The sequence below is a fragment of the Melitaea cinxia genome, chromosome 13 (assembly GCF_905220565.1).
Source record: "Melitaea cinxia chromosome 13, ilMelCinx1.1, whole genome shotgun sequence".
Classification (NCBI taxonomy): Eukaryota; Metazoa; Arthropoda; class Insecta; order Lepidoptera; family Nymphalidae; genus Melitaea; species Melitaea cinxia.
In genome coordinates, this window is record NC_059406.1 from 13,319,237 (window position 1) to 13,345,951 (window position 26,715).

Genomic DNA, 26,715 nt, shown 5'->3' on the forward strand with positions numbered 1-26,715 from the left:
CTTAAAAATTATATTCATTATTATAACGAACTTAGACGAACTTACGCTCTAATGACTTTAATTTTGATTGCGCCTAATTTACACACACATACTATATTTAGAACGACATTTTATTTTTACTGACTAAAATTCTAAGCCCAAAAAGGTTTTCTCGTGCCTCTCCCAAGCACGAAAGTCAAAACTCATCCGATTTTTCGTTAAATTAGAAAGTAAATATTTTGTTTATTGGTCTATTAGTTCAGCAATTTCAGACACCTATAATCCTTATGAAAAAGTCGTAATAAAAGTGATGTCAATTGTGATCAAAGTAGCAGGCGCTGATATCTTATAAAACTTATTACAAAACATTTTATAATAAAAATACTTATATAGAGATGCGTATAAGGCAATAATCTTAACAATTGGGTAATTAGAACAGATCATATCCGTACTGTGTAGTCAAACAAAAAATATCTAAAAGTTTTGTTTTACAGGTGGGTTGGCTTCGAGCGGAAGACCAGACAGTACTAACAATGCATGAAAGAGCAGTTCTGGGCTCAAGATATGCGGTAAGCCTGGACGCGCCAAGGACTTGGCAGCTTCGTATACGCCCATTACGAGCTGAAGATCGCGGCTGCTACATGTGCCAGATCAACACTCAACCAACTATGACCTGGCAGATAGGCTGTATCGATGTCTTTGGTAAGTACCATTTACAAGCAGATTTAAAAGTTCGTTAGGATCTAATGTTATGCAAAGTATTGATTATAAAAATTTATATTACTGTAAGGAAATTGTAATAAATAAAACATTGGGTGTCATTCTAAAAAAAATTATAACTTTTTCAAACATTTAAAAGAAAATTATGTCATCATAGAGCTTATTAATAACAAAAAAAACTAATATTTCTATAGATTAATTGCCTAAATTTCAATAATTAAAACAAGAATACTTGTCACTTAGTAGTAATTTCGACTAGTGTTGCCGCAAAATCGATAGTTTGTCTCTTAAATCATTATTGCATGTCCATAAAAATATCGATAATTGCCAATAATATCAAATAAAGCAATGTCATTACTTTAACACGTATACAAACTAAATAATTATTTTATACAATTCCATTTGATACATTTGGGCTTGATATTCAATTAGGGCTAATAGGTTTTTATCGTTCGAAATTTCAATAAAAATCTTTTTCACTTAAAAATAAATTTTAAAAAATAAGGTTTATTTTATAAAAATGTATTTCATTTTTTTTTTTTTGATATATATCAGCCTAAAACCGCAAACACGCTAGGTTATAATAAATTTCATTTTTTAGCCGTTGGCGTAGAAAATAAAATATTTAATTATATTTCCAATATCAAACACTGAAACTAACGCTAAAATGGCGTTTTTATCTAATGAAATCATTATATAGCGTTATCACTCACATTAGTCCTTAATACATCGCTCCTTAAATACAAAAGGCCATATTCCAAAAAAAAAAATGAAAATTTAATTTATTGTAAACGTGTAATCTTAAGCCATGATATTTTATAGTGTAGCGAAGACACCCGTAATTTTGGCGTAAAATATAGCCAAAACTTTTATCTGTTTCCATTTGTTTTTTTATGTTAATTTTATTAAAAAGCTTTTACTAAATCATTTTTGATTAAAAACTCTTTAATTTTTTCCGATAATTCATATAATAGTAACCCAATTTTTCAGTGCAAAAAGCCCACTAACGCTATTTTCTCAACAGGATTAACATCTTTAAAAAAGTTACAAGTCCAAAAAATGTAGCAATACCGTTCTATTTATATATACATTATGTATATTACTCTGAAAAAAAAATATAAGCAAACATGTTCGGTAGTCTAGACATACGCTGTAGTACGTAAGTATCCACAGCTTATGTTTAGAACTGGGTTTATATAAAAATCATAACCCTGCAGCAATAACTGCAGAAATTACAGCCATTGTTAAAAGTTTTTTCTCTCTCTCTGTAAAGTATGTTTTTACTCTGTGGTTGTCTATTGAAACGCAACAATACTGTCGCTAGATAGTATCGGTAATATGAAACCTTAATATTAAATGTAATATCAATAATATCCTGGACTCTTGTTATTTACTCTGCCGACGCATTGGCAAACATCCGCCCATGCAATACATTGCGTTAGGTCATACAGGTGTTTTCTGAGGTTTAGGGGTTTGTGCTTGTGTATTGTGTGTGTTGTTGAACTAGCGACACAGCAGTACCTAAATCCTACTATAATTTTCCTTTGAATGAGAATAATATATTAATACAAAATCGTATGAAAATTAACAATTGATAAAATTTTAAAGATTTAAGAAAAAATAATAAATTTATTGATTTTATAACTCTACAAACTTAAAAATAACATTTTTGGTAAATTTCACGCGGAAGAAGTCGCGGGCACAGCTAGTGGCCAAATAAAATTTATTTTATACGTTTGAGTTAGCATTCTAGAAATTTCCAGTCCAAGATCCATCCGTTACTAGATTCTGATCTTCTGCAAGCTGCTGAGTGTATGATATTTTTTTTATCAATATTTATCAAATGGTTTACAATAACTGTACAGACTATCCATATGATACAATGTGTATTTGCGAAAGCTGTTGATATTATGCATTACTTTGCTTTGATCTTAGATATAATTATGATCTTATCTTATCTTTATAGTCTAATTTTTATTAATCGATCAACAAAACTACTAGACAAACGACTCTATCAAGCTTGCATCTCAGAGGTAGAGTGGTTTACATTGCTAAACTTCAGTCTACGAGCGACTTCAGACTACGGAAGGCGTCGACTATCGAAGCCTTTTCGAGCTCAGTCAGATAAATCGAACAGTCGACTGAGTCAAATGACTTGTCGTTCACACCGGGCGCCTAAAGCCTTGGCAAGCGATTCCTCTTAAATCTTGATTTTCTAAGAAATTCTAAATTTCGTATCAGGCTAAAATAATTTCAGTTCAAAGGTTTGCTAAGTTTTTGTTCCCTATCAACAAGAAGGATTAGATATTAATCAGTCACGCTTCAACGCTGCAGGTTTGTTTACGTATAAGGGTTATTTATTTATCCGATAAATCCGGGTTATTTACTTACATTAGGTATTCATAAATTAATATGAAGAGCTGGTGAATGTTTTTGAAGTTTTTTATTTTTTATTTTTATTAAGTGATATATCCACAGGCTTATTATGCCTGTGATTTTGTTATTCCATATATTATATTTTTTTTTTTTTTTTAACATGCATCGGTACTTCACCGCAACTTTAGAATCCTAGCAGCCTTAGTAACTAGTCTTAAAATTTCTAAAAGTCGACGCGAGTCCACTGATCAAGAGTATTCTACATATTGCTTTTTTATATTTTTATATAGTAATTATTTTTATTATATTTACACCTATTTGCTAACTACAGTATATGTACACTTATTTTCTAGCTACAATATATTTACACTTATTTGCTACTTACAATGTACACTTAACCTATGTTATTGTAGTTAGGTACTTTTTTTTGTGTGCTTAGAAATCGTTTTATCCATTTAAATTCCTTTTTTTTTTAATTTTTATTAATATATTATATGACTAATCCTATCTTATTAAGTACATATATAAAGCCTTATCATTACAATTACATTATCCTATACCTATACTATTACATTTAATTTTATTATTTATATTACTTACATTACACTTTGATCTACGCACAATTTATACTTACAATACAATGATGTCTTCACACCACTGCATTTTCCAACATGTTGAGCACATTCTCAATGACGGCAGCATCTCTATGGTGAATGGCCATCTTGAGACTATGCTCAAGGATTTTCTTGTCCGTCATCTCCGCTGCCCTCGCCACAAAGCGACCAATTGCGTCGTCACGGTCGTCGGTGTAATAGACACAGGTGTTGGTGTGTCTAGTCACCGCGACTACAGCGTGCGAAACGCTGTCGTGGATCTTGAGCCAGCCTCCTTGTATTTGTCCGGAGGACGATGACGTCCTCATAGGTCTGGCCCTGCGCCTCATGAATGGTTAAGACGCGCAATCCCTCACCGGACCCGTATCCCTGGTCAGTCAGCAATCTCTTCTCCTCTTGCGTAAATACCAGGTACAGGGTTCAGTCCCTTCCTACAGGAATGCGCGCGCCTGTGAGACTCTCTACTCGCAAAGATCTCGGATCTTTGTGCTTGAGCTGTACACGGTCTTGTAAACCTCACTGATGGCAATGACGACGTCTTTGGGGTTACGGTGCGTGCACGACAACTCGCACGAAATAGTCGTTATAAGGGTTGGTCTACAATACCGCATTTCGAACAGGTTATCCCTGTTGATGTACGGCAGTTGGTTTATGTTTCCGATGAGGACTACCTTCTCAGCTCCCGATAGTCGGGCGGCCATTACTATGGCTCCGAAATGGTTCATGATGGCTTCGTCCACCGTTAGGCGGTTGATTTTTGAACCCTCACGGAAGCCATTTACCAGAACGGAGGCCATAGTACGCACCCTTTGCTTGACCTTGTTGCCATAGCGGTGCACCAGTTTTTCTTTTAGATCTTTAGCCGCCTCGACTGTGGTCGTAATCACGACCTCCGTGTCCCCATTGAAGTCCCCGACTATTCGGGTTGTCTTGCCGCATCCTGGTACCCCGTTTGTCCACTCCAGTGATGGTAGTTCCCAGGTCACGTACGGTAAGCCGGCTTCGGCCCGGTCGCCTGTGAAGTTTAGTAAGGCAGAACTTTGTACCAAAGTAGATAAAAATATCCGAATTGGACTATGACCAATCAGTAGAGAGCTCAGTGTTTCATTTGATTATAAATTAATTTATATTATAAAATATTTGCCTGATATTATACAACAAACACCTTTTGTGTTGAAAAACTGAGTTAGTCTCTAAATGAATGATGTTATCTTTTCCTATAGAAATTATCATCAAGTAAATAGGTTACCTTGATTTTATCATCATGATTTTTAGCTATATCTATACAAATAAATAAAAATGGAGTGTCTGTTTGTAATATCGAAATAACAGCTTTTTACTAAATGCATATGGATGTATCAGTCAGTCAGTTCAGTCTATTGCAGTCCACTGCTGGACATAGGCCTCCCCAAGTTCACGCCAGACATTCCGGTTTTCCACAATCCTCATCACCTCAGCCTACACCGGCAATCTTACGTAGATCGTCGGTCCAACGGGCCGGAGGACGTCCCACGCTGCGTTTGCGCGTATGGATGCATACCCGGCACATATACCAAAATATTTTTTTTTACAATTTTTGTCTGTTTGTTTGTTCTGGCTAATCTCTGAAAAGGCTGAACGGATTTTGACGGGACTTTCACTAACAGATAGCGGACGTAGTAAAAAGTAACTTAGGCTACTTTTATTTTTGAAATTATTTTATAAGTCTGCGAACAATAACTTTTTGTTAAGTTCCACGCGGACGAAGTCGTGGGCACATCTAGTATTAATAAATATTTCATTTGTTAAAAGGTATTGTTTTAGAATATCGAAATAACAACAAAGACAAGTTCGTTCGAAGTAAATGTAGTCAAAATAAATAAACAAAACACTGTCCAGACTCAGGTAAATTATGATACTATTAGGGCGCGGTGGATTGAACGTATCTTTGAGGCCCCATAAATTAATGCCCCACCCCGTTACACGCGGGGATAAATAAGGGATTACTTATATAAACACTCGAGTACAGTTCCGATTTTTTTAGAGATAAATACCTAGTTTTTTAAGGAACATTTATACCAGCATGTACTCGCCGACCTTGTTGATATTATTTTTCCTAAAAATAAAATTACAAGCTGATTTTATCTTCAAATTATATCCTATCTTCAAATTAATCCAAGTTGATTAAAGTATTAGGTAGGCCTTAGAAGCTTCGAATGTATTGAAAAATGATAAATAAATAAATAAATAAACAATAATAAAATAAATAATAATATATAATTAAATAAAATTATTTAAAAAATATGATGAGAAAATTATCCTTGTGAGCCCTTGCTACAAGTAGAGTATTATGAAATAAATGATTGGTATCATATTAGTGGATTATAATTATTAAGAAATCCGAAAGTAATTTTAATGTAGTGACATAAGACGGTTATTCAGTGGCATAATGATAACAATCGATATCGACACAATTCTAAGCGAAATTGACAGTTTAAGTAAACCTTCACCTGAAATCCGTCGAATTAACCAAGCAATCAATTAACAAAACCTCTGTTTATGTCGATAAATTAAACAAGTAATTAATATTGTATTTGAGATTGTTCAGAGCATCGTTCATCCGTGATAAATAAGGTTTGAATAATTCTAACAGGACATGGATCTTTGTTCCGCCAATTAATCTATTAATAGTCAAATTTATTTGGTTCATGATTTCATTCACAAGTAGATAACTGAAAATGGATGAAAATTTCATTTATTAGTACTATTGAAATATGAAAAGTTTTTAAAAATAAATTGAAAAATATGAAATATTATCTACTAAAACTAATTGCCTTTTCTTTAGAGTTCCGTACTAACTAACTAAGAAAGTAAACTGAGCGCTAAAACTGACCCGTCAAACATTAATTAATCGACTTCAAAAAAGGAGGAGACTACTCACTTCGACCGTGTATATATATTTTTTTATGTATGTTCGGGGATAACTTCGTCGTTTATGAACCAATTTTGATAATTCTTTATTTTATGGAAAGGAGATATCTTAAGTGTGGTACCGTGGTAAAGAAACCAGGATCTGATGATGGACCCCAGAGAAATCGAGGAAAACCCTCGAAAATCGTAATGACGACTAGTGCGTTTGTTAATTTTTTTCGTCTACTTACGTTACGTTATGTTACGTATTACTTGTCGATATAATTGAGGTCGATTTTTTTTTCGTTTGCGAGCAAACACAATTATTATTGTCAATACAACAATAAATTTGCAGAATTTTTTTAATAATTAACCTTACCCTGATCTATATCGTTACCTATAATCAATCATCAGCGGACATGACCGCTCTGGTGTAATGGTGTGTGTGTGTGCCCTATCAGCGGCGTCATAACACCGACTGTCGCGGATTCGATTCCCGCTCGGCGTGGATATTTTATGTGTATTGAAATATTTATTTCCGCTCTGGTTATTAGTTCTTGTGGGTCTTTCAACAATGTTGAGCTATCGGTCCCGGTTGTTATCATGTACACCTGATAGCGATCGTTACTCGTAGTAGGGAATATATCCGCCAACCCGCATTGGAGCAGCGTGGTGGATTAAGCTCTGATCCTTCTTGGTTACTCTGCTGGGCTATACCCAGCAGTCGAATTTTACAAACTGAACGTAAGCGTATGTATCTATAGAGTTTATGAGAGAGTATTTAGGATCATAGCAAAGGTCTTAAGCTAGACTTTGACGAGACTATGGATAGCTTGGGTTTAAAGCTACTTTTACTTGTTCAATCAATACAGAATATTAATACATGACAAAATAACGACTATAGTGAAATGGTGTATGATGTATCTTTATTAATTACTAGCCGACCCGTGCCCACTTCGTTGTTAACCAAGTAACATACTTTAAAGAACAAATTTTATAGCACTTAAATAAATAATATGTTGCTCCCATGTATTTATTATTTTAAATTACAGAACCAAATAATATACTTTAAAGAACAAATTTTATAGCACTTAAATAAATAATATGTAGCTCCAAGGCCATCTATCAAAAATCAAGAAAACGTCGTCGATAGACTAAATTAATAACGTCGAAAGACTAATAAATCGTTTTCTAATAGCGATAGATGGCGCTAGTTTATATACCATTGTGATATTATATTTTAAAATTTTTCTTATTTACTGAATTTTTTGTTCAATTACAATAAAATATAGCCTATGTCACTCCTAAACAGTGTAGCTTTCTGTTAGTGAAAGAATTTTCACGATCGGATCAGTATTTGGGAAGATTACCCCCTACATACAAACAAAGTCCAAACTTTACCTCTTTATAATATCAATATAGAAAATGCATATCATTTATACTGTGAACAGAATCTAGTGAAAAACATTTGTATCTGGTCCTAGAAATTGTTATTGATAATATTAAGTAGACGATAGTCAATATGCTATAAAAATAATTGCTTTTTAATTCAAATCCCAATTAAATTTTATAAAATGTAATCAGGACAGTTAAAGTTATGAATAGAACCTTGTATTAATATTTTTAAATGATTTAATAAAACACTTTTTTCGGATTTTATCGCGGTTTATTATTAACTTTTGATTCCCGACGTTTCGGATACTTTACAGCAACCATGGTCACGGGAGGACTGAGGTGTCAGACGTCCTAACGTTACAAAGTTATTCGAAACTACCCGACATACATCAATATTTATTTAGTCCTATCTACGCAGAATGTGCTAATTGAGTCTTTAATCTGTGGTAAATTATGCTTGGTTTTTGATTTAATTATATTAATAATGGGGTCCCAAGCAGGTGGTAATTGCCAGCCATCTTCTCTATTGAAATTTGGATGTTTTTTAATTTCAATAGCCTCACGGATCATCCTTGGTTGGAATCGGTGTTCTTTTGCGAGGATCTGTGGTTTATCGAATCTAATATAAAAATGATAAAAAAATACTATGAGTATTTTTAAGTGTTATTATTGATACTTTCATTCTTTGCTTCAGGTATTAAATCTTTTTTTATTCGGAAGGTACATTAATACGTTTAAGGCTTCTTTGAATAGTACAAATTAATTGTGTCAGGTTAATAATGCTTCTTACCAAAATACAATCAAAGCAAACAAAACATTTCACTTTAATTAATCATCCATCATAATCTACATACAGGTAGAAAATATACTAAAATCAAGTGAACAATCCTCCCGACCCATTTCTGGGTCGTGCGGGGCTGATCGATCGTTCAAAAGGTGAACTTCCAATTCAAAATTAACTATGTCTTAAATATCGCGAAGCACCTTATAGATTTCTTACTGATTGTTGTTGAATATTTGATTTTAAATTTAGAATTATATATATGTATTGTAGTTAGATTTTGTAAAGCCGTGTTAGCATTTAAAGTTGTAATTCTAACCATTATGAAAATATTGGATTTTATATTGATATTACTCTTATTGTTTATTCGTTTAGTACCGGAACAGTACAAAGATGTCGACACAATCTGCCGAATGGTTAATATTAATTTACGAATAGTCAGTTGCCATTTTTATTATCTGTTTTGTAGGGTAGTTGCCTAATAAGTACTGTTATCATTCAAATTTATGCTTCTAATAATTTTAAAGGATTGTATTGATTGTAATTTCATTAGATTGCAGTGTTCTTAGTGTGATTATTATTTGTTGAAGTACCAGTAGAGCATAAAGATGGAGACACCATCTTCCTTTTTCTGATTGGTCAGTCGCCATCTTTGTCATGTAGTTTGCGGGATTGTTGTCCTATAAATATGATAATTTGTAAACTTATGCTAGCACAGCCTATTTTTGTTACTTAAATTATTGTTTTGTCTGCTTGTGAAAGCAAGTTCGATTTGTCTTGATTATACAATAAAAATGGTAGCGGACTGGAAAGCGGGACTGTCTCGTCCAAGATTTTAACCATAACATTTCCTAATTTAAGTAACTCTGTGATACTGCACTGAAGTTATAAAGATATTGTGTTTGTTTTAATTTACTTTTCATGGTGTAAGAATGTATCAAATAAATTTTTCTATATTTTAGTCAAAATGCAAAATAACTATTTTTAACTCACTGATTTAACTCTGATTTAAATAAAGATAAACTTTTAAAACTGACATAGAATACGTCATGATACAGGGGGGTTGAGGTTATACAAAACCGTGTCATGATTTATAAGAACGGAACCAAAAACGCAGATAAAACCACGCGACTCATCTACTTCATAACCAATTTAACGAAATGAAATATTAAGCCGATACACTTATATTTATAAATATTTATCTTCTTTATGAAGCATTCATTGAAACATTATTTCGTTATGTTCCAGTTGAAATTAATTTAAATATCAATTCATTAGAGCATTTATACACTAATTGGTCTCTTTCAGACATTAAAGAACCATAAATATTCTCGTAAATTAAAAGAATAAAAAATTAAAAATGAACCAGATCGTTTTAATCAATGAAAAATTATTGCGAAATAAAAAATGTATCATTAGGCGAGTAAATTAATTAAATATGAAATGAGAATTACGTAACTAACGTCATTTGTGACGTCTTCAATTTTTAAAACTGGTAATTAATTATGATAAATAACAACTCGCGCCTTCGTTCATTAGAATTTTATATCAGTAACTTTATAATGTTACGAATATTCCCAAAAACATATAAATGTACCAGATATATAGTTACAATATTTAGTTACGTACTTCGTCTCTGTTTGCTATGACACAATATGTTTTTAGAGATTGATTGATTCAGCTTGTAACATCCCACTGGGCAATGGCCTCTTTCTATATGTAGGAGCTTAATCTACCAGGCTGCTCCACTGTGGATTCGCGGATATATAACTTACTGTGAGTACCAGTTGCTAGTGTCTGTGATAATAAAGGGACTAACAGCTTATCAAGAGGTAATTGAGGAAGTGTGCTTTTCGAGGCACGTTGGTGAGACTTAAAATTACAGACACAAATTTCTTTGTAAGTGCACGTGCATAAAGCAATTCAAAACTGTTATTTTGAATGTTAAATAGAGATAGTCGAGCATATTTTATAAACAAGTGTCCAAGAAATAAAATTGAAAATATTAATAAAGTCTATCGTATAGTTTTTTCTTGCCGCTCGCACAAAGGCCAACCTCTATCATTTCATTTATATAGATTTTGACAAAAACAGTGACAAGCTTTGTTTGAACGAGAACAAATGATAAAATCGTCACTCCGAGTTTCCGACTTCGCAAAGTAAATATTTCCTTTTAGGACGCGTCATTCGTGTATATTATGATTTTACAGTAGTCTTTTAATTAATTTTATATTTATACTAGCTGTGCCCGCGGCTTCGCCCGCATTGAAATCAGTGTGTCACAAAAATTTTCCGGCAAACTCTCATCAAAATCGGCTTAGCCGCTCCGTAAACCTTCCTCTTGAAGCCCTCTCTCTATTGGTGAAACCACATGAAAATCCGTTCAGTAGATTTTGAGGGAATCGATTAGATACACTTTTGGGGACTTTGTTTTATTATACACTAACTGTTCCCTGCGACTACGTCCGCGTGGTTATAAAGATATGCGTTTCTATTAAGATGTTTAACGCAAATTACTTTTTTATTTTAGTCACTTGAAATGCTTATCAGACTGAGTAACTTTTTAAAAGGCACAATTTAGTATAATTTAATAGTTGTTTTTATAAAACCTCTCTATACACCACATTTTTAGTTTTATTTTCCAGCTGCAGTATAAATACCCTATCAGGCGAACATATAGCTGCTGCATATTTTTCATACAAACTATCAACCCCAATTACTACCTTAGTGGTGGAATATCGCAAAATCCGCTCTTAGCGGACGTCTACTAACAATGATCTACCTCTCTACCAAATTTCATCTTTGTCCATCCTTGATGGATCGACCATCCAGCGGCTTTTGAGTTCTCGTGATGAGTGAGTCAGTAACCTTTCTCTTATATATATATATATATATATATATATATATATATATTACGATGCATTATTTGGATATCTCCTTACCAAGTTTGTAGCTGTTATAGTTTCGGAGATTTCGTGATGAGTGAGTCAACCTGCCATCTCCCGCTTTAACCCCAAAAGGGAGTTGATTTCTAAATATACATTATTTGGACACCTTTTCACCATCTATAGAGCTTACATTTTAAATTTCAAGTCTCTTACTTCAAAAACATAGGACATTCATACAAACTTCCAACCCCCAAACCTACCTGCCAGATTCAGAGTTTGTGTTATAGTTTCGGAGATTTCGTGATGAGTGTCCTTTCGTTGTTATATATATATATATATATATATATATATATTATTTAACATATTATATTATATATTATTTATATATATTTTATATATTATTTTTTATATTACATTGTATATATATGTTATCTGTATATGATATGTAATAATAAATTCTGTTCTATTTTATTCTGTTCTGATCTTTTCTTTTCAATTCTGTTCTATTCTGTTCTTATTCTGTTCTATTCTATTCTATTGTCATCTATGATGTTATATTCATTTCTTATTCTGTTCTATTCTAGTCTGTTCTTATTCCTTTCTATTCTGTTCTGTTTTGTTGTTTTGTTCTATTCTATTCTCTTCTTATTTTGTTCAATTCCATTTTATTCTATTCTATTCTATTCCGTCCTATTCTATTCTGTTCTTATTCTTTTTTATTATGTTCTATTCTGTTCTATTCTATTCTGTTCTATTCCGTTTTGTTTCGTTCGTTTCTATTCTGTTCTATTCTTATTCTGTCCTATTCTGTTCTGTTCTATTCTAATCTGTTCTATTCATTTCTTATTCTGTTCTATTCTATTCTGTTCTGTTCTATTCTGTTCTGTTCTTGTTCTGCTCTATTCTATTGTATTCTGTTCTATTCTCTTCTGTTCTATTCTGTTCTGTTCTTATTCTGTTCTATTCTATTCTATTCTGTTCTATTCTATTCTGGTCTTATTCTGTTCTATTCTTTTCTATTCTGTTCTATTCTGTTTTTTTCTATTCGTTTCTATTCTGTTCTATTCTATTCTGTTCTGTTCTTAGTCTGTTCTATTCTTTTCTATTCTGTTCTATTCTATTCTGGTCTTATTCTGTTCTATTCTATTCTGTTCTATTCTGATCAACCCCAATTAAACCCCCATAGCGGTGGAATATCGCAAAATCCGTTCTTAGCGGACGTCTACTAACTATAATCTACCTCCCTGCCAAATTTCATCTTTGTCCATCTTGGATGGATGGACCACCCAGCGGTTTTTGAGTTCTCGTGATGAGTGAGTCAGTGACCTTTCTCTTTTTATATATAGATTACGATGTATTATTTGGACACTTCCTCACCATCTATGGAGCATACATTTAAATTTCAAATCTCTTACCTTAATAACATAGCACTTTCGTACAAACTTCCAACCCCCGTTTTATCCCCTTAAAGGTCGATTTTCGTAAAATCCGTTCTGAACGAATGTTTACGCCCTATAAGGAACCTACTCGGCAAATTTTAAGTTTGTGCTGTTATAGCTTCGGAGATTTCGCGATGAATGAGTCAACTTACCATACCCCGTTTTAACCCTAAAAGGGAGTTGATTTCTAAAGATGCATTATTTGAACACCTTATCACTTTATATAGAGCATACATTTTCGGAGATTTCGCGATGAGTAAGTCAACTTACCATACCCCGTTTTAACCCTAAAAGGGAGTTGATTTCTAAAGATGCATTATTTGAACACCTTATCACTATATATAGAGCATACATTTTAAATTTCAAGTCTCTTACTTCAAAAACATAGGACTTTCATACAAATTTCCATCCCCCGTTTTATCTTCTTAAGGGTCGATTTTCGTAAAATCAGATCTTAGCGGATATCTACGCCCTATAAGGAACCTACTTGCCAAATTTCAAGTTTGTAGGTGTTATAGTTTCAGAGATTTTGTGATGAGTGAGTCAGCCTACCCTCCCCCGCTTTAACCCGAAAAGGGAGTTGATTTCTTAAGACAAATTATATGGACAACTTCTCACTATCTATAGAGCATACATTTAAATTTCAAGTCTCTTACTTCAAAAACATAAAACTTTCATACAAACTTCCGACCCCCGTTTTATCCTCTTAGGTGTCGAGTTTCGTAAAATTCGTTCTTAGTGGATGTTTACGTCCTATACAAAACCTACCTGCCAAATTTCAAGTATGTAGGTGTTATAGTTTCGGAGATTTCGTGATGAGTGAGTCAACCTACGATCCCCCGTTTTAACCCCAAAAAGGAGTTGATTTCTAAAGATACATTATTCGGACACCTTTTCACCATCTATAGAGCTTACATTTTAAATTTCAAGTTCCTTACTTCAAAAACATAGGACTTTCATACAAACTTCCAACCCCCGTTTTACCCCCTTAGGGGTCGAGTTTCGTAAAATCCGTTCTTAGCGGATGCCCACGTCCTATAAGAAGCCTACTTGCCAAATTTCAAGTTTGTAAGTGTTATAGTTTCGGAGATTTCGTGATGAATGACCTTTCGCTTTTATATATATTATTATAGATAGATTTAAAAGTTTTTAATATTTAATTATAATATTTAATACTACAACGTTATAAGTGATGAAATTGTGTGAGTCAAGTAGTTGGCTTAGTTTTATGTACATTTTCTTAAAATATTAAAAAAAGAAACTATCGTCACTGATTAATATGAAATGAACTACTTGAGATTTACTTGAAATAATTATTATAGAGTAATAATAGTATAACTATTCAAGAGTTCTTCTTTCAAACCTTATAAAAAAAAATACCTGACTATTTTTAACTAGCCTGTTGGCGCAATTTGTAGCTATGTGTAATTATCAAAACAAAAAAAAAAAAAAAACTAGCTATATCAGTCGTCTGTTACCTATAACAAAGCATTAAATTGCTTACTTTATGAACAGACGACCGTGTGTGTGCGTTATAAGATATTTATTTATTATTTATTATTATTCGATTATGGGGAGATCGTTCAACTTACCAAAATGTCACAGTGAAATAATACTCAAGTAGTGTTGTGTTTCTGTGGTGAGTAAATTGTGAACAAAATGGGTGGCGTCGCAATACACTTGTGATTCTCCTGGTTTTGTAGGTGTCCATAGGCTGTGGTTGCTTTTCATCTGGCAGTCCGTACGCTTGCTTGTCACCTGATTGGTATAAAAGTAAAACTTAGATTCAAAAACATTTTATTAAATTTCACGTTCAAATTGAATTCAATTTTTATGAAATCGTTTCACGTTTTTCTATCTGTCATTCATAAGCATCGTCTTTGATCCATTGTAACTTTTAGAGTAGTATAATAGATAATATATAGAAAATAATATAATATATATAGGATAATATCGACTATCCCTACGTACAGTATCGAAACTGAAAATTTTCTATTTTTTTATTGCATGAATAAACTACTTTTTATGTATATTTTCAAAGAAAAACGAGAAGAAAATGCTATAAAATACATAAAATCACATTTTTCATGAGCTTATACCGAATATCGATACTTAACAAATCATTCAGCGTAAAAAATGTAAAGTGCCTTTTTTCAATTTCGATATTATACGGAGGGACAGTCGATATATAGAAATGTTTACATTATAATGTTGTCGAACCCTTAGTATGTTTTTATTACATACAATTGCGTAGAGGACATAAAACCGTTGAGGACATTTACTGTGAAATTATGGAACAATAAAACGTTATAACTGATATTCGTAAAATTTACACCCCGACAAACACCCAATTAAAGTCATAACTTTTCAAACTCAAATATACGTTCGGAGGGTTTTTTAACTGCTATACAATTTCATCGCTTAAAATATAATAAAACGCCGTCCCTCCGAGACGCTTGGAATAGTTCTGTAATATTGTATTATTTGCATGTGGTCCCGATTTCTTTTTCAATTTCAACTTGTTCGCCACTTTATTGAGGCTGGTGTCACGAGGAGTAATGGATAAATTTCCTTTTTAAATAAAATATTTAGTTTAGAATATATTCTCGATATTTTTGAATTTGATATGATTGTATAGTTTAACTACGAAAATTATGGCCGAGATGGACTAGTGATTGGAATATATAAATACAGAATAATTATTTATAAAGTAATTAATTGTGTTCTCTTTTGAACTATCTATTTTACGAAGAAACTTCAAAAAGAAGGCGCTGACACCGCTGACAACGAGAAATAGCGAAATATCCTTCAACGAACTAAACTTTTTCTGACTTTTATTTAATATGAGTAAAATTCTTTTATTTAAAGTACACTTCCAGAAATGTTAGTTTGTTAAGTTTATAAATCAAAGTTATATAAAGTTATACAAACAACAAATTAGCAAAACAAACAAAACATCAAACTGTCAAAATCGCATAAATTTACTTTTATATATTTTATACGATTTAATTAAAAAATACGTTATAAATTGTTTGAAAAACGTTGGTAAAGTGTTATAAAAATACCTAAGGTTTAGATTATATATTTGTCTGTGTTAAAAGAGAGATTTGGAATGTCTGATTTAATCAGAAAAACACGAACAAATTATATTTCTTGACATAACCGAAAATCAACTTGAATAATTAAAAATTAGCAAATATATTCTTACTTGTAATATCTATAGTAATATTATAAAGCTGAAGAGATTGTCTCTTTGTTTGTCTGAACGCGCTAATCTCAAAAACTACTGGTCCGATTCGAAAAATTCGTTCAGTATTAGATAGCCCATTTATCGAGAAAGGCTATGAGTTATATGTCATTAAGCTAGCACAAATAGGAGCGCAGCACCAATAAAAAATGTTACAAAATAGGGGTTTCCTTTTTCCTTTTGAGAGCTTCCGCTGCGTGCGCTGCGTAAACAGTTAAAGTTTCGCAAAAATCATGTATGACAGAATTGTTCTTATTCCACGCGGACGAAGTGGCGTGCAGAAGCTAGTATACACATATTAATGAATTAATGATTAAATCAGGTTTCTAAATGTCCTACTTGTCAAAAAGTTATGGTCTATAAGATAATGTTCCCGTGATACAAGTAAGATTTATATGTTAGTAAGTACAATAGTGATGTATAAAGATATTTGTATCGCATTATATGAATATTTATATTTAAAAGGACACAAACACACCTCGTTTAAATCACGCGTCATGTCAATTTAATTGACATGTACATATCAGATCTGATAACAAACATTTTCATCGCTGTACTTCTAAAAATCATAGTATTATTATTATTATTGGTTCTTGGAATTATTACTTTCTAAAAAATATTACAGTGCAAAATAAATATTAAAGTAGGTCGTGGTATCTATTACTGAAAATAGCTCCCTTATTTGATTCTAAATTTTAAACTGAACTAAATATATAATTGACAAATACAATTATACATTCGAGTACATAATAAGTGATTTTATATATGTTTCAATCATGAATTAGCTTAAATAGGAACTATGATATTAAGTTGGATTTGTTTGAATCCAAAGCTTACAATAATGCTAACGAGTCATGGCTTTCGCTTTCTAATAATAAAAAATGTAGTGAAAAGCGTCGCACTAAAAGATATATAGACGTCGAACATTAAATATTTCTCGGAAAAGTTTAATAAAAAGTTGTGAAACTCTGTCTTTTATATCTCGTGCGGGATGTTTGTTTTCTTCTTAAGATTTCCAATACATTTCTCGCACAATGAACTGTTAAAAGAAATATCATTTCCTTGAAAAGGAAGCTTAAACTGATGTACTGATGTAAACATTTTTTAAGTTACATCCTTTATGACAATGTATGCGAAGATGTTTGAATGTAAAGTACTTCTTAGACGTTGTTCATGCTGACATATTTACATACATAATACAGAAATACGGTCGGTTTACGCGTAAAATTGCTGTCAAAAATATATAAACGGCTTTCGCGTATTTAACACACGTCAACTTAAACTATACTTCTAATCTAATCTAATAATCTAATCTATTTTCTTCCATATCTTTGAATTTCCTAATTATTTCTCGCCTAAATCAGGTTACTGGCTAGCCTAATTTCTTTCCGATTTAATAACAACGAGAGATGTCATCATAAGAAATCATATTTAATACAGATTTAATATACATAGATTTTGGTTGTTCGAATTATTTCTGATATTTCACATTTCCTATGGTGAATATTGTTATAACACAAACTTCCTCCGGTTTTAAGTAACAACAAACTTTCCAAACTTCAAGACGTCACAAATTACTTTTTCTCATTAGTGCGACACGTTAATACAGCAAACGGGGCCGTTCGAAAACTGACGTATTTCTAGCCTCAAATATCGGAAGTTTGACAATTTACTTTTATTTGTACTCGCGATTTGCATGGCGAAACTCGCGATTCCTTTTCCAATTTCGAACTTGTTCCATATTCGAACACGACCTGACTTTGTGACTCGATTAGTTTTTTACAGCCATTTTTCTTTGGCCAGTTGTGTCGAATGGAAATTTCTTTTGAATCTGTGCGAAGTGAACGCCGTTCTTATTCTGAGTTGGTTTATTAGTTTTGTTTGAATGTTCCTAAGTTTTTCCGAAGAGTTATTGAAAAAGTACTTAGTAGGTAAGGGACTAGTCTTATTTTCGACGTTCTAAAAACTGCTTCTTTGTAGTTCACAAAAATAATTGTAGAAATATTTCAAGAGAGAAATATAAAATAAAATTTGATAAAAGTGTAAAGAACTGGTAATATGGCCAGTACTTTGATGCCAACACATATTTAACAACACCTTCATCTATAAATTCATTTTGTTTATTTTAAGATAAGCGATAGCATTGAAAGAAAAAACAAGGAAAGAGTTGAATGAAGATAATAGCAGTGTTTAAGAATACATATTTCATATCTTCATAATAATGAAAACTTCAAGTGTTGGTCTTAGTAAAGCAAACGGTTTTCTTAAGAACTCAGTTATTACTGAAAAAGTTGAGGATTATTTCCCAGTTTTTTGCCATTTGACAGTTTTAGAGGGATCAATTTCAAGTCAAAATTAACAGGGCTTAAAAAAAGTTTTCCTTTGCTTTGAGTCTTATAGTCACAATGATACTGTATATGATACACAATTAAAGTTTTTTTTTTTATATCACTAGGTCGGCAAACAAGCGTACGGCTCACCTGATGGTGAGAGATTACCGTAGCTTATAGATGCCTACAATACCAGAAGCATCGAAAGCGCGTTGCCGACCCAATCCCCAAAGCCCCCAGGAGCTCTGGTCACCTTACTCACCAACAGGAACACAATACTGCTTAAAAACAGTATTATTTAGCTGTGGTTTTCTGTAAGGTCGAGGTACTACCCCAGTCGGGCTGCTCCATATTTTGAGCAGGAAATTCCTGCTGTGCCCTACCTCAGTTGTCAGTTTTGAATATCGTTATTTTAACAACATGGTTATTTCTTCATTATATAGTCTTTTGTAAAATTAAGTGTGTATAGCAAACCTAAAATTCTATATAATAATTAATATGATGTAAATAAACATAAGTAAAAAGTTAAGAGTAATTAGATCTTAATTTAGCTAAGCTTGTCATCAAGTGGATATTTTTTGTGCATTAATAATTTCAATTTGTTATTTGGTTATATTTTATCTGTAATTTTGAAAGAGTTGCGTCCATTGTGGTTACGAGCTTGCCACGCATAGGAATAACGTAGGTCACAGTTTTAAATCACATCTTTTTATTTTCATACTTATTAAATTATAAATATATACTAACCAAAACTCTTTAAAGTATATTTTACATATTCACACAAAACTCTCTCTTGCCCCTACAGTTATATACGAAACGTAACTCACACTATCTCTATCTTAACTAACTTCTACCTCCCTCTTAACTCCCGTTCGTCTAAAAAATAGTTAAAACAAAACAAACCAATTAGCGAGATATCGATTAATAATCGATTATGTGAATTATTTTTTACGTAAAGACAATTTCAATACATACTCAATAAGACAAGGTTCAGAAATATTTAAATGGGATCAATCCGAAACAAGCTCGTTTCATACAGGGGGATGTTTCAAAACACATTATGTCAGCAAACTGTCGCGCCGGGTATACTATCTATAAAGGCTTAAATTCTTCGTCATGTAAAGCCTTCCTGATTGATTGATACACGTTTGATACTTTCGTATAAATAAAGCCTCAATGTGGTTAAAGGGATTATTTATCGATATTCTAAATATGCATAGTGCAATTTAGCTGTTTATGAATAAAGATGAGACCGATAAATAATATATACATATCATCATTGGCCTTAATCTGTCTATTGCAGGCGATTTAGATAGTGTCAGACAGACACTGTGTCGCCTAGGACACTCTTCAGGAAAACGCAGAGTTACCTAAGCTCTGCGCCACGCTCTCGACCTCACTGGCTAAGCCCACAGGAACGATGAATCGATACGTGTGGAGCCAGTTCGGCTGCAGGAGTATTCCGCATTTTACAGCTATGCCACGAATACTTGACGGAGACCCCATTCCGTGTTTCAAATGAAGTTTTCCTTCTCCAGAACCCTGATGATTTTGAGCCAAGTTTATCCCTCGGTCGCCTTTTATGACCCCCACGGGAAGAAAGGGGGTGATGCTATTCTACTCAGCCGACACCACAAGGCATATACATGACATTATTTTTATTAAATTTCTGTATCCAAAGGTATATAAGAGTAGTGAAAATAGCAAAAGTTTAGAGTATACAGCTAAGAGCCGTGAGAGCCGTGAGCCGTCGATCATTATAGTGCTCATACGGTCTTCCATTGTAAGCTTTAACTACTGATTTTAAAAAGCAAGTCTATTTTCTTTAAAACAATATATGCTCGTATATATAATAATGACAGCAGTTATTTTTTTTATTTTTTTTATAACATACACACACGGTCGTCTGTTCCTATGGTAATCAACTTAATGCTTGTGTTACAGGTAACAGCCGACTGTTTTTTTTTTTTTTTTTGATAAATATACATAGAAATAATACATATATAAATATATAAATACTAATATTATATTACACCCAAGGCAGGGCCACTACAAACTACGCCAACGGGCTAGTCAAAGTTGTCTGGTATTCAGTTCCGAATTTAAGTTTGACAGCAATTATTTCACAATTTTTGCTATCGCTTAGTTATCGCAAGTAGCAAAATGAATAAGTACTCGGAGTTTCCGATCACGGATTATTATTGTTATGAAAACGAATATCTGTCAGTTCCAGATGGGATAGGTCGGAGGTTAAGATGGATATTCGGATCGAATCTATGTTATTAACTGCAACTTTATTAGTGGTTTATTTATATCAATGAGTCTTTAAATGGAGATAGACTTTTTAGGACTATGAACAAAAATTCTTAGGCCTAATGTTAATATATTTTTATGTTATCAAGTGCTTTTTCACGATATCGTTAGAATAGTTAAGAAGTATCATTTTATATTTATACTGTAAAACTTAATTTTATTTTATGTAATATGAAAATTTAATTTACCTTTCAAAGTTAATATTATTGCTTTGCATATCTTCCAAAGTCATAAAACAAAAATAAATATGAAATCTTTTTATTGAGAAAGATTACTAGTCGGAATAAAATTACGCTAGAAATAGGTAAAATGAAGAATCTATAGAAATATAATAAATTGGTTTGAATTAAAGATACTTAGAAAGAAAAGTGTCGTTGTATTATCCTGTACTGTTTTTCTATTAATATCCTTGAAAATTAGTAAAAACTAAAGTTATACAGTAATAGTAAAAGCAAAAGCAACAGTACAGGATACCTAGTATTTATACAGATAAATGGTGCACATCCGTAATATGGTGTACTAGCTGCTGCCTGCGACGTCGTCTGCGTGAACGCTATACAACAACAAAAATACCTACGATTATACGTTTTAAAATTATTTCATTTACCTGTTTCTACTTTACATTTCATATCTACAGAAAGTGCAGTAACAGAGGGAGAATGTCTTTAGTAAAATTGACCTTCATAAAGTGCTTATTTTCAGCCTGCTTTGAATATATTACTTTATGGTGATTCTGCTAAATTAAGTCATAAGTTGTGACTGAAGCAGATGGAGAAAATAATGAATAAGGTATCGAATAGGGTAAAAATACATACTTATAGGACTTCTTGAAGACATAGATGAAGCAATTTAAAACATATATAAACACATTTTTTTTAATTGGTTTGCTGATCTCTGAAACGAATTATCGATACAATTGTTAAGAAGAAAATGCACAACTCCATCTATGACTTTTAAAAATAACTATTAAACTCGCCAACATGATCAAATTTAGATTATTTATATCCAAAAAGGGATCGATGATGATATTTTTGAAATCTCATAGATGGCGCTGCTTTAAAATTGTACTGATACTACTTATATTTATTTCATTATGTTTATCGGCCTAAGTTACTTATATTGCGTGATTTTTATAGTGTGAAGCTAGCTTATAGCATGGCGTTCAAATATGTGTCGTTAGATTACACGTTGTTATAGAATGCGTTGAAGAAATAAAGGTTCACTACTCGTTCCCTGTAGGTGATAGTGTGATAATCTGTAGCCTATATGTTGACCCGACTTCTTAATAATATTCGTGCCAAATTTGAAGTAAATCCTTGCAGTACTTTTTGAGTTTGTCCCGGACATACATACAGACAAACAGATAAAATTTCTAAAAACCATATTTTTGACTTCGGTATCGATTGTAGATCACACTCCAAGTATTCTTTTAAAAAAATATTCAATGTGCAGTTTTGACTTCCCTACCATTTTATTACATGTTTATGATATTTTTGTATTCCTGTCCTAACTTTTGAATAAATCCTAACACGATTTTATATTTAAACGATTTTTTAATTCATGGTTAATAATAATAATTGTGATTGCTCTCAAATGAAAAAATACCGACTTCAAGGCTTAAAGACTACATGACAAACACCAGCTTTCGAATAAAGTAAGAATCATCAAAATCAGTACACCCAGTAAAAATTTATGAGGTAAAAAAAATTGGAATGCGAACTGCTCCTTTTATGTAGTCGGTTAAAATAATAAATATTTAAAATTTCTCTTTTTAAGGCAAACACAGATATAAAAAAATATGTTTTTTAAGCAGAGGGCAATCAGCGGAAAAATTGAATTTCTTAGGATCGGAATAATATTTAAATTATTAAAACTCCTCTCCCTTTTCTCACTTTATGTAGTCATGAGGGTACAATCTATTTTATCAAAGAAAAGCGGCAAAGTTTGTACGTTTTGTCTTTCACTTCAGTCATTAGACTGTTCATTTATTTATTTTTAAATGTCTTAGTCTCGAATTCTTCTAGAGGGATGCGAAAAATATTTTTAATTTTATAGAGCCCATTTACCGAAGGACATTTGTATTAACTGAAACACCAAGGTACGATTTCTAGAAAAATCTTTTAATGTCATATTTATTAGTTTGTTATTTAAATAAAAGAAATAATTTAAAAATAATAGTAATATATATATCTATATATATAATTTTTTTTCTAGAAAAAAGTGTTGAATCTTCGTTTTTATATAAATATTTAAAATCAAATAAACTTCTTATTTTTGTATAGATACGTAGAAAATATTTAGGGGAAGTTTGAAAGTAGCACCCGTGACGGAGAAAATGAGGAGCAATAGGTTAGCGTGGTATGGGCATGTAATGAGGAGGGATGAACGCTATATTGGTAAAAAAATGTTAGAGATGAATGTCGAAGGACGAAGAGCGATCGGCAGACCAAAAAAGCGATGGATGGATTGTGTGAGTGAGGATATGAGAAAGAAAGGACTAAGCGCTGAAGTGACGAATAATAGAGAGGAATGGAAGAGTAAAACATGTTGTGCCGACCCTACATAAGTGGGATAGCGGCAGGAAGATGATGATACATAAAAAATATTTAACGCATTTTCAATACTTGTTTGAAAGAGAAAGCCTCTCATGAATTTGGTGTTTTTTTTATTGTTATATTCTTAATTGTTACGGCATATAAAGCCTAAAAGTAGACGCCTTTATAAAAATCTCTCAAATAGCTTTTCAATTTGACAGTTTTGACGGTACTGGTATTTATAACTGAATTTTAAACTGTGGAGGAGAGTCTTAATTCGACTGTATTTTTTTGTGTATGTTTCCTCAGAAATTTTTACTGGGTAGACCGACGCTTATGATTTTTTTAAATCGAAAGTTTGTGCCTGTCATGTGGTCTTATGTAACCTTGAAGTCCTAATAGAGAAGATTAAATAGAGCTATGACAAGTAATTTGATTCATTGACTTATTGACTAGCCCGTTGGTGCAGTTTGTAGTGGCCCTGCTTTCTGTGCCACGGGTTGCGGTTTCGTTTCCCGCTTGAGTCTGGGTGTAATATTTGTATTTATATATTTATATATGTATTATTTCTATGTATATTTATAAAAAAAAATACTTATAACAGTCAGCTGTTACCTGTAACACAAGCATTAAGTTGCTTATATATTATAAGATATTTGCTTGTTATAAGATATTTATTTATTTATTTATTTATTTATCACTAATAATGCGTATTCACTTCACTATTTTTTCGTCGATCTGCGTTGTATTATCATAACTTTTTACTAGTTCGACCGATTTCGACAATTTTTTACAATGAAACAAATACATATACATCGATTATTCTTTTTTTGTTATCGTACGGTCCCATTTGAATTTGATCGAGATCTGTTGAGTAATTTCTAAGTAATCTTTGATAACGCGTATTTACTTTACTATTTTTGAGTAATCTTTGATAACGCGTATTTACTTTACTATTTTTAAGTAATCTTTGATAACGCGTATTTACTATTTTTTCGTCTTCCTACGTCGTATTACTTGTTGATGTAATTCGGTTTTTCTCTTCGTTTGCGAGCAAAAACAAATATATATTCACAACTAGTTGATTCAAAATAAATTGTACTGTCTTGCGAACTGTCAAACACGCGTGTAAACACTTTATCTAGAAAAAATAAGAAACAATGGTTACAATTTCTAAGAGTTTTCAATGTTCAGCTTGATTTTCCAATATTTTTGTTCATAAAAACTTTTTGCAAAGTACGAGAAAACTTTACCAAAAAATTATAGCATTTACCGATTAATTTTTATTTAAATGGATAACTTACTTTGCAATTTTTAAATTAAGTGCTATTTTCGTTTTATTTTTCTCAATACACTCATTTAGATCATTAGCGAGGAGTAAAAAACAAGGAAACCTCTTTTTATCTCATTATCGTTATCCTTATTAGAATTTGTTTGCTTTTCTCTTCATTATTCAAGCAATTTTCATCCTGCATATTAAAATCGATTGATCAGCTTAGATAGCAACCTTTAAAGGTTTTACTTAAGCTTGTAGTACTAGACCTACTTTTCATTTTATTGTTTTGATTAGATATTTGTTTTAAGATAAATACTTGCTTCTGATCTATAGCTGTTCTTGTGGTCCTCTTTTTTATACATCGTAGAACATATATATGTATTTAGAAAATAGATGATCATTTTTTTAAATAGAACTCATGAATTCGCAGTTGATCAGTGATGGTGGCTTGGTTAAGTTTTAATCTTCTGAGAAGAGGTCTATAGCCTAGTAGGTGGTACATTCTAAAGCTGTTCCAATGAAGTTGTTGCTACCATTTTTATACTTATTTCATTTTATTAATGGCTAATTTTTTCATATTAAATCACATGAGATCAAGATTAACACTTTAAAAATATAGGATAAAGCTAGTGTATATATGTAGCAGAGTTACACAAAAATAAATATAGCTGTGTGTATAATATTACGAAAGTGTTTTATGATGTATCCGCGACGTAGGCCAGCAGTGAGGCTCAGCTTGCATATTAACGTGACTTATGTAACTTTTTTTTACGTTTTAGGCGTAAATAAAATGATAAATTTCATGTTAAAATATAGGGATCATGTATTTTTCTTGCATATTTTTCGACTTTTTAGCCGACTTCCAAATAAGGAGGAGGTTAAGAAATTCGATTGATTTATTTATGTTATATATTACTTACCTCCGTATTTATGACTATTATGGGTGGACCGATTTCGATGTTTTTTTTTTTATCGAAAGGTGATACGTGTCATATGGTATCATTTAAATTTAACAGAGATCTGACTAGAAATTTTTGAGTTCTATCTAATAATGCATATTTACTTGACTATTTTGTCGTTGACCTACGTTGAATTATACTGTATAACTTTTCACTAGGTTTTCCAATTTTGATTATTCTTATTATATTTTAATCGAAATATGATGCTTGTCATAAAGACTCATTTAAATTTGATTGAAATCTGATGACTACTTTTTGAATAATATTTGATAACGCGTATTTATTTGACTATTTTTTCGTGTACCTGCGTTGTATTACTTGTCAATGTCATTGAACTTTTTTTTTATTTGTGAGCAAACAATTATTATTCATTGAAGTTTCCTTATAATAGTTTTATTCTGTGCCGAATACTGATATTTTATATAATCTCAGCTGCTAGATATGCATGTAAATATAATATCAAGATGTGATCTGTGAGGCAACTTATTACAATAAATAAATAACAAAAACATTTCAACAAAAATAAGGACTGAGACAACAAGAATAAGAGAAAAAATGTTATTCTAATAATCATATTGCTTAAATTTTAGTAAATTTGTTTTCCTTTTTATAAAGTAAAGCAAACATTATATTTATTTTGTTTATTTATTTTATTTATTTATTTTATTTATTTATTTTATTTATTTATTTTATTTATTTATTTTATTTATTTGTTACTTCTTGCATAAATATCATCAAACACTTTTACGCAGTTAAAAAAAAAGAAAAAAAAACAGCAGTACAGAAATAAAATTAAACAAAAAGTAGTTACAATGATAGCATGCAAAGGCGGTCTTATTACTTAGAGCAATTTCTTCCAGACAACCTCAGGTAAAAGGAGATTATTAGTAACAAAGTGCGGGATTATGCAAAAGTAGATAAATATAAATAGAATTATAAATACATAAAAGCATATTATATATATGTACTGTGTGG

The 26,715-nt window shown here is 31.8% G+C and overlaps 1 protein-coding gene across 1 annotated transcript in view; it reads left to right on the top strand.

The window, feature by feature from the left end:
• The window catches only part of LOC123659083 (lachesin), a 105,274-nt gene that overhangs the window by 38,285 nt on the left and 40,274 nt on the right, over nucleotides 1-26,715 (top strand). Inside the window, exon 3 of the mRNA XM_045594350.1 lies at nucleotides 474-681. Within this exon, the coding sequence (XP_045450306.1) occupies nucleotides 474-681 (208 nt within the window). The remainder of the gene's footprint in view (nucleotides 1-473; nucleotides 682-26,715) is intronic.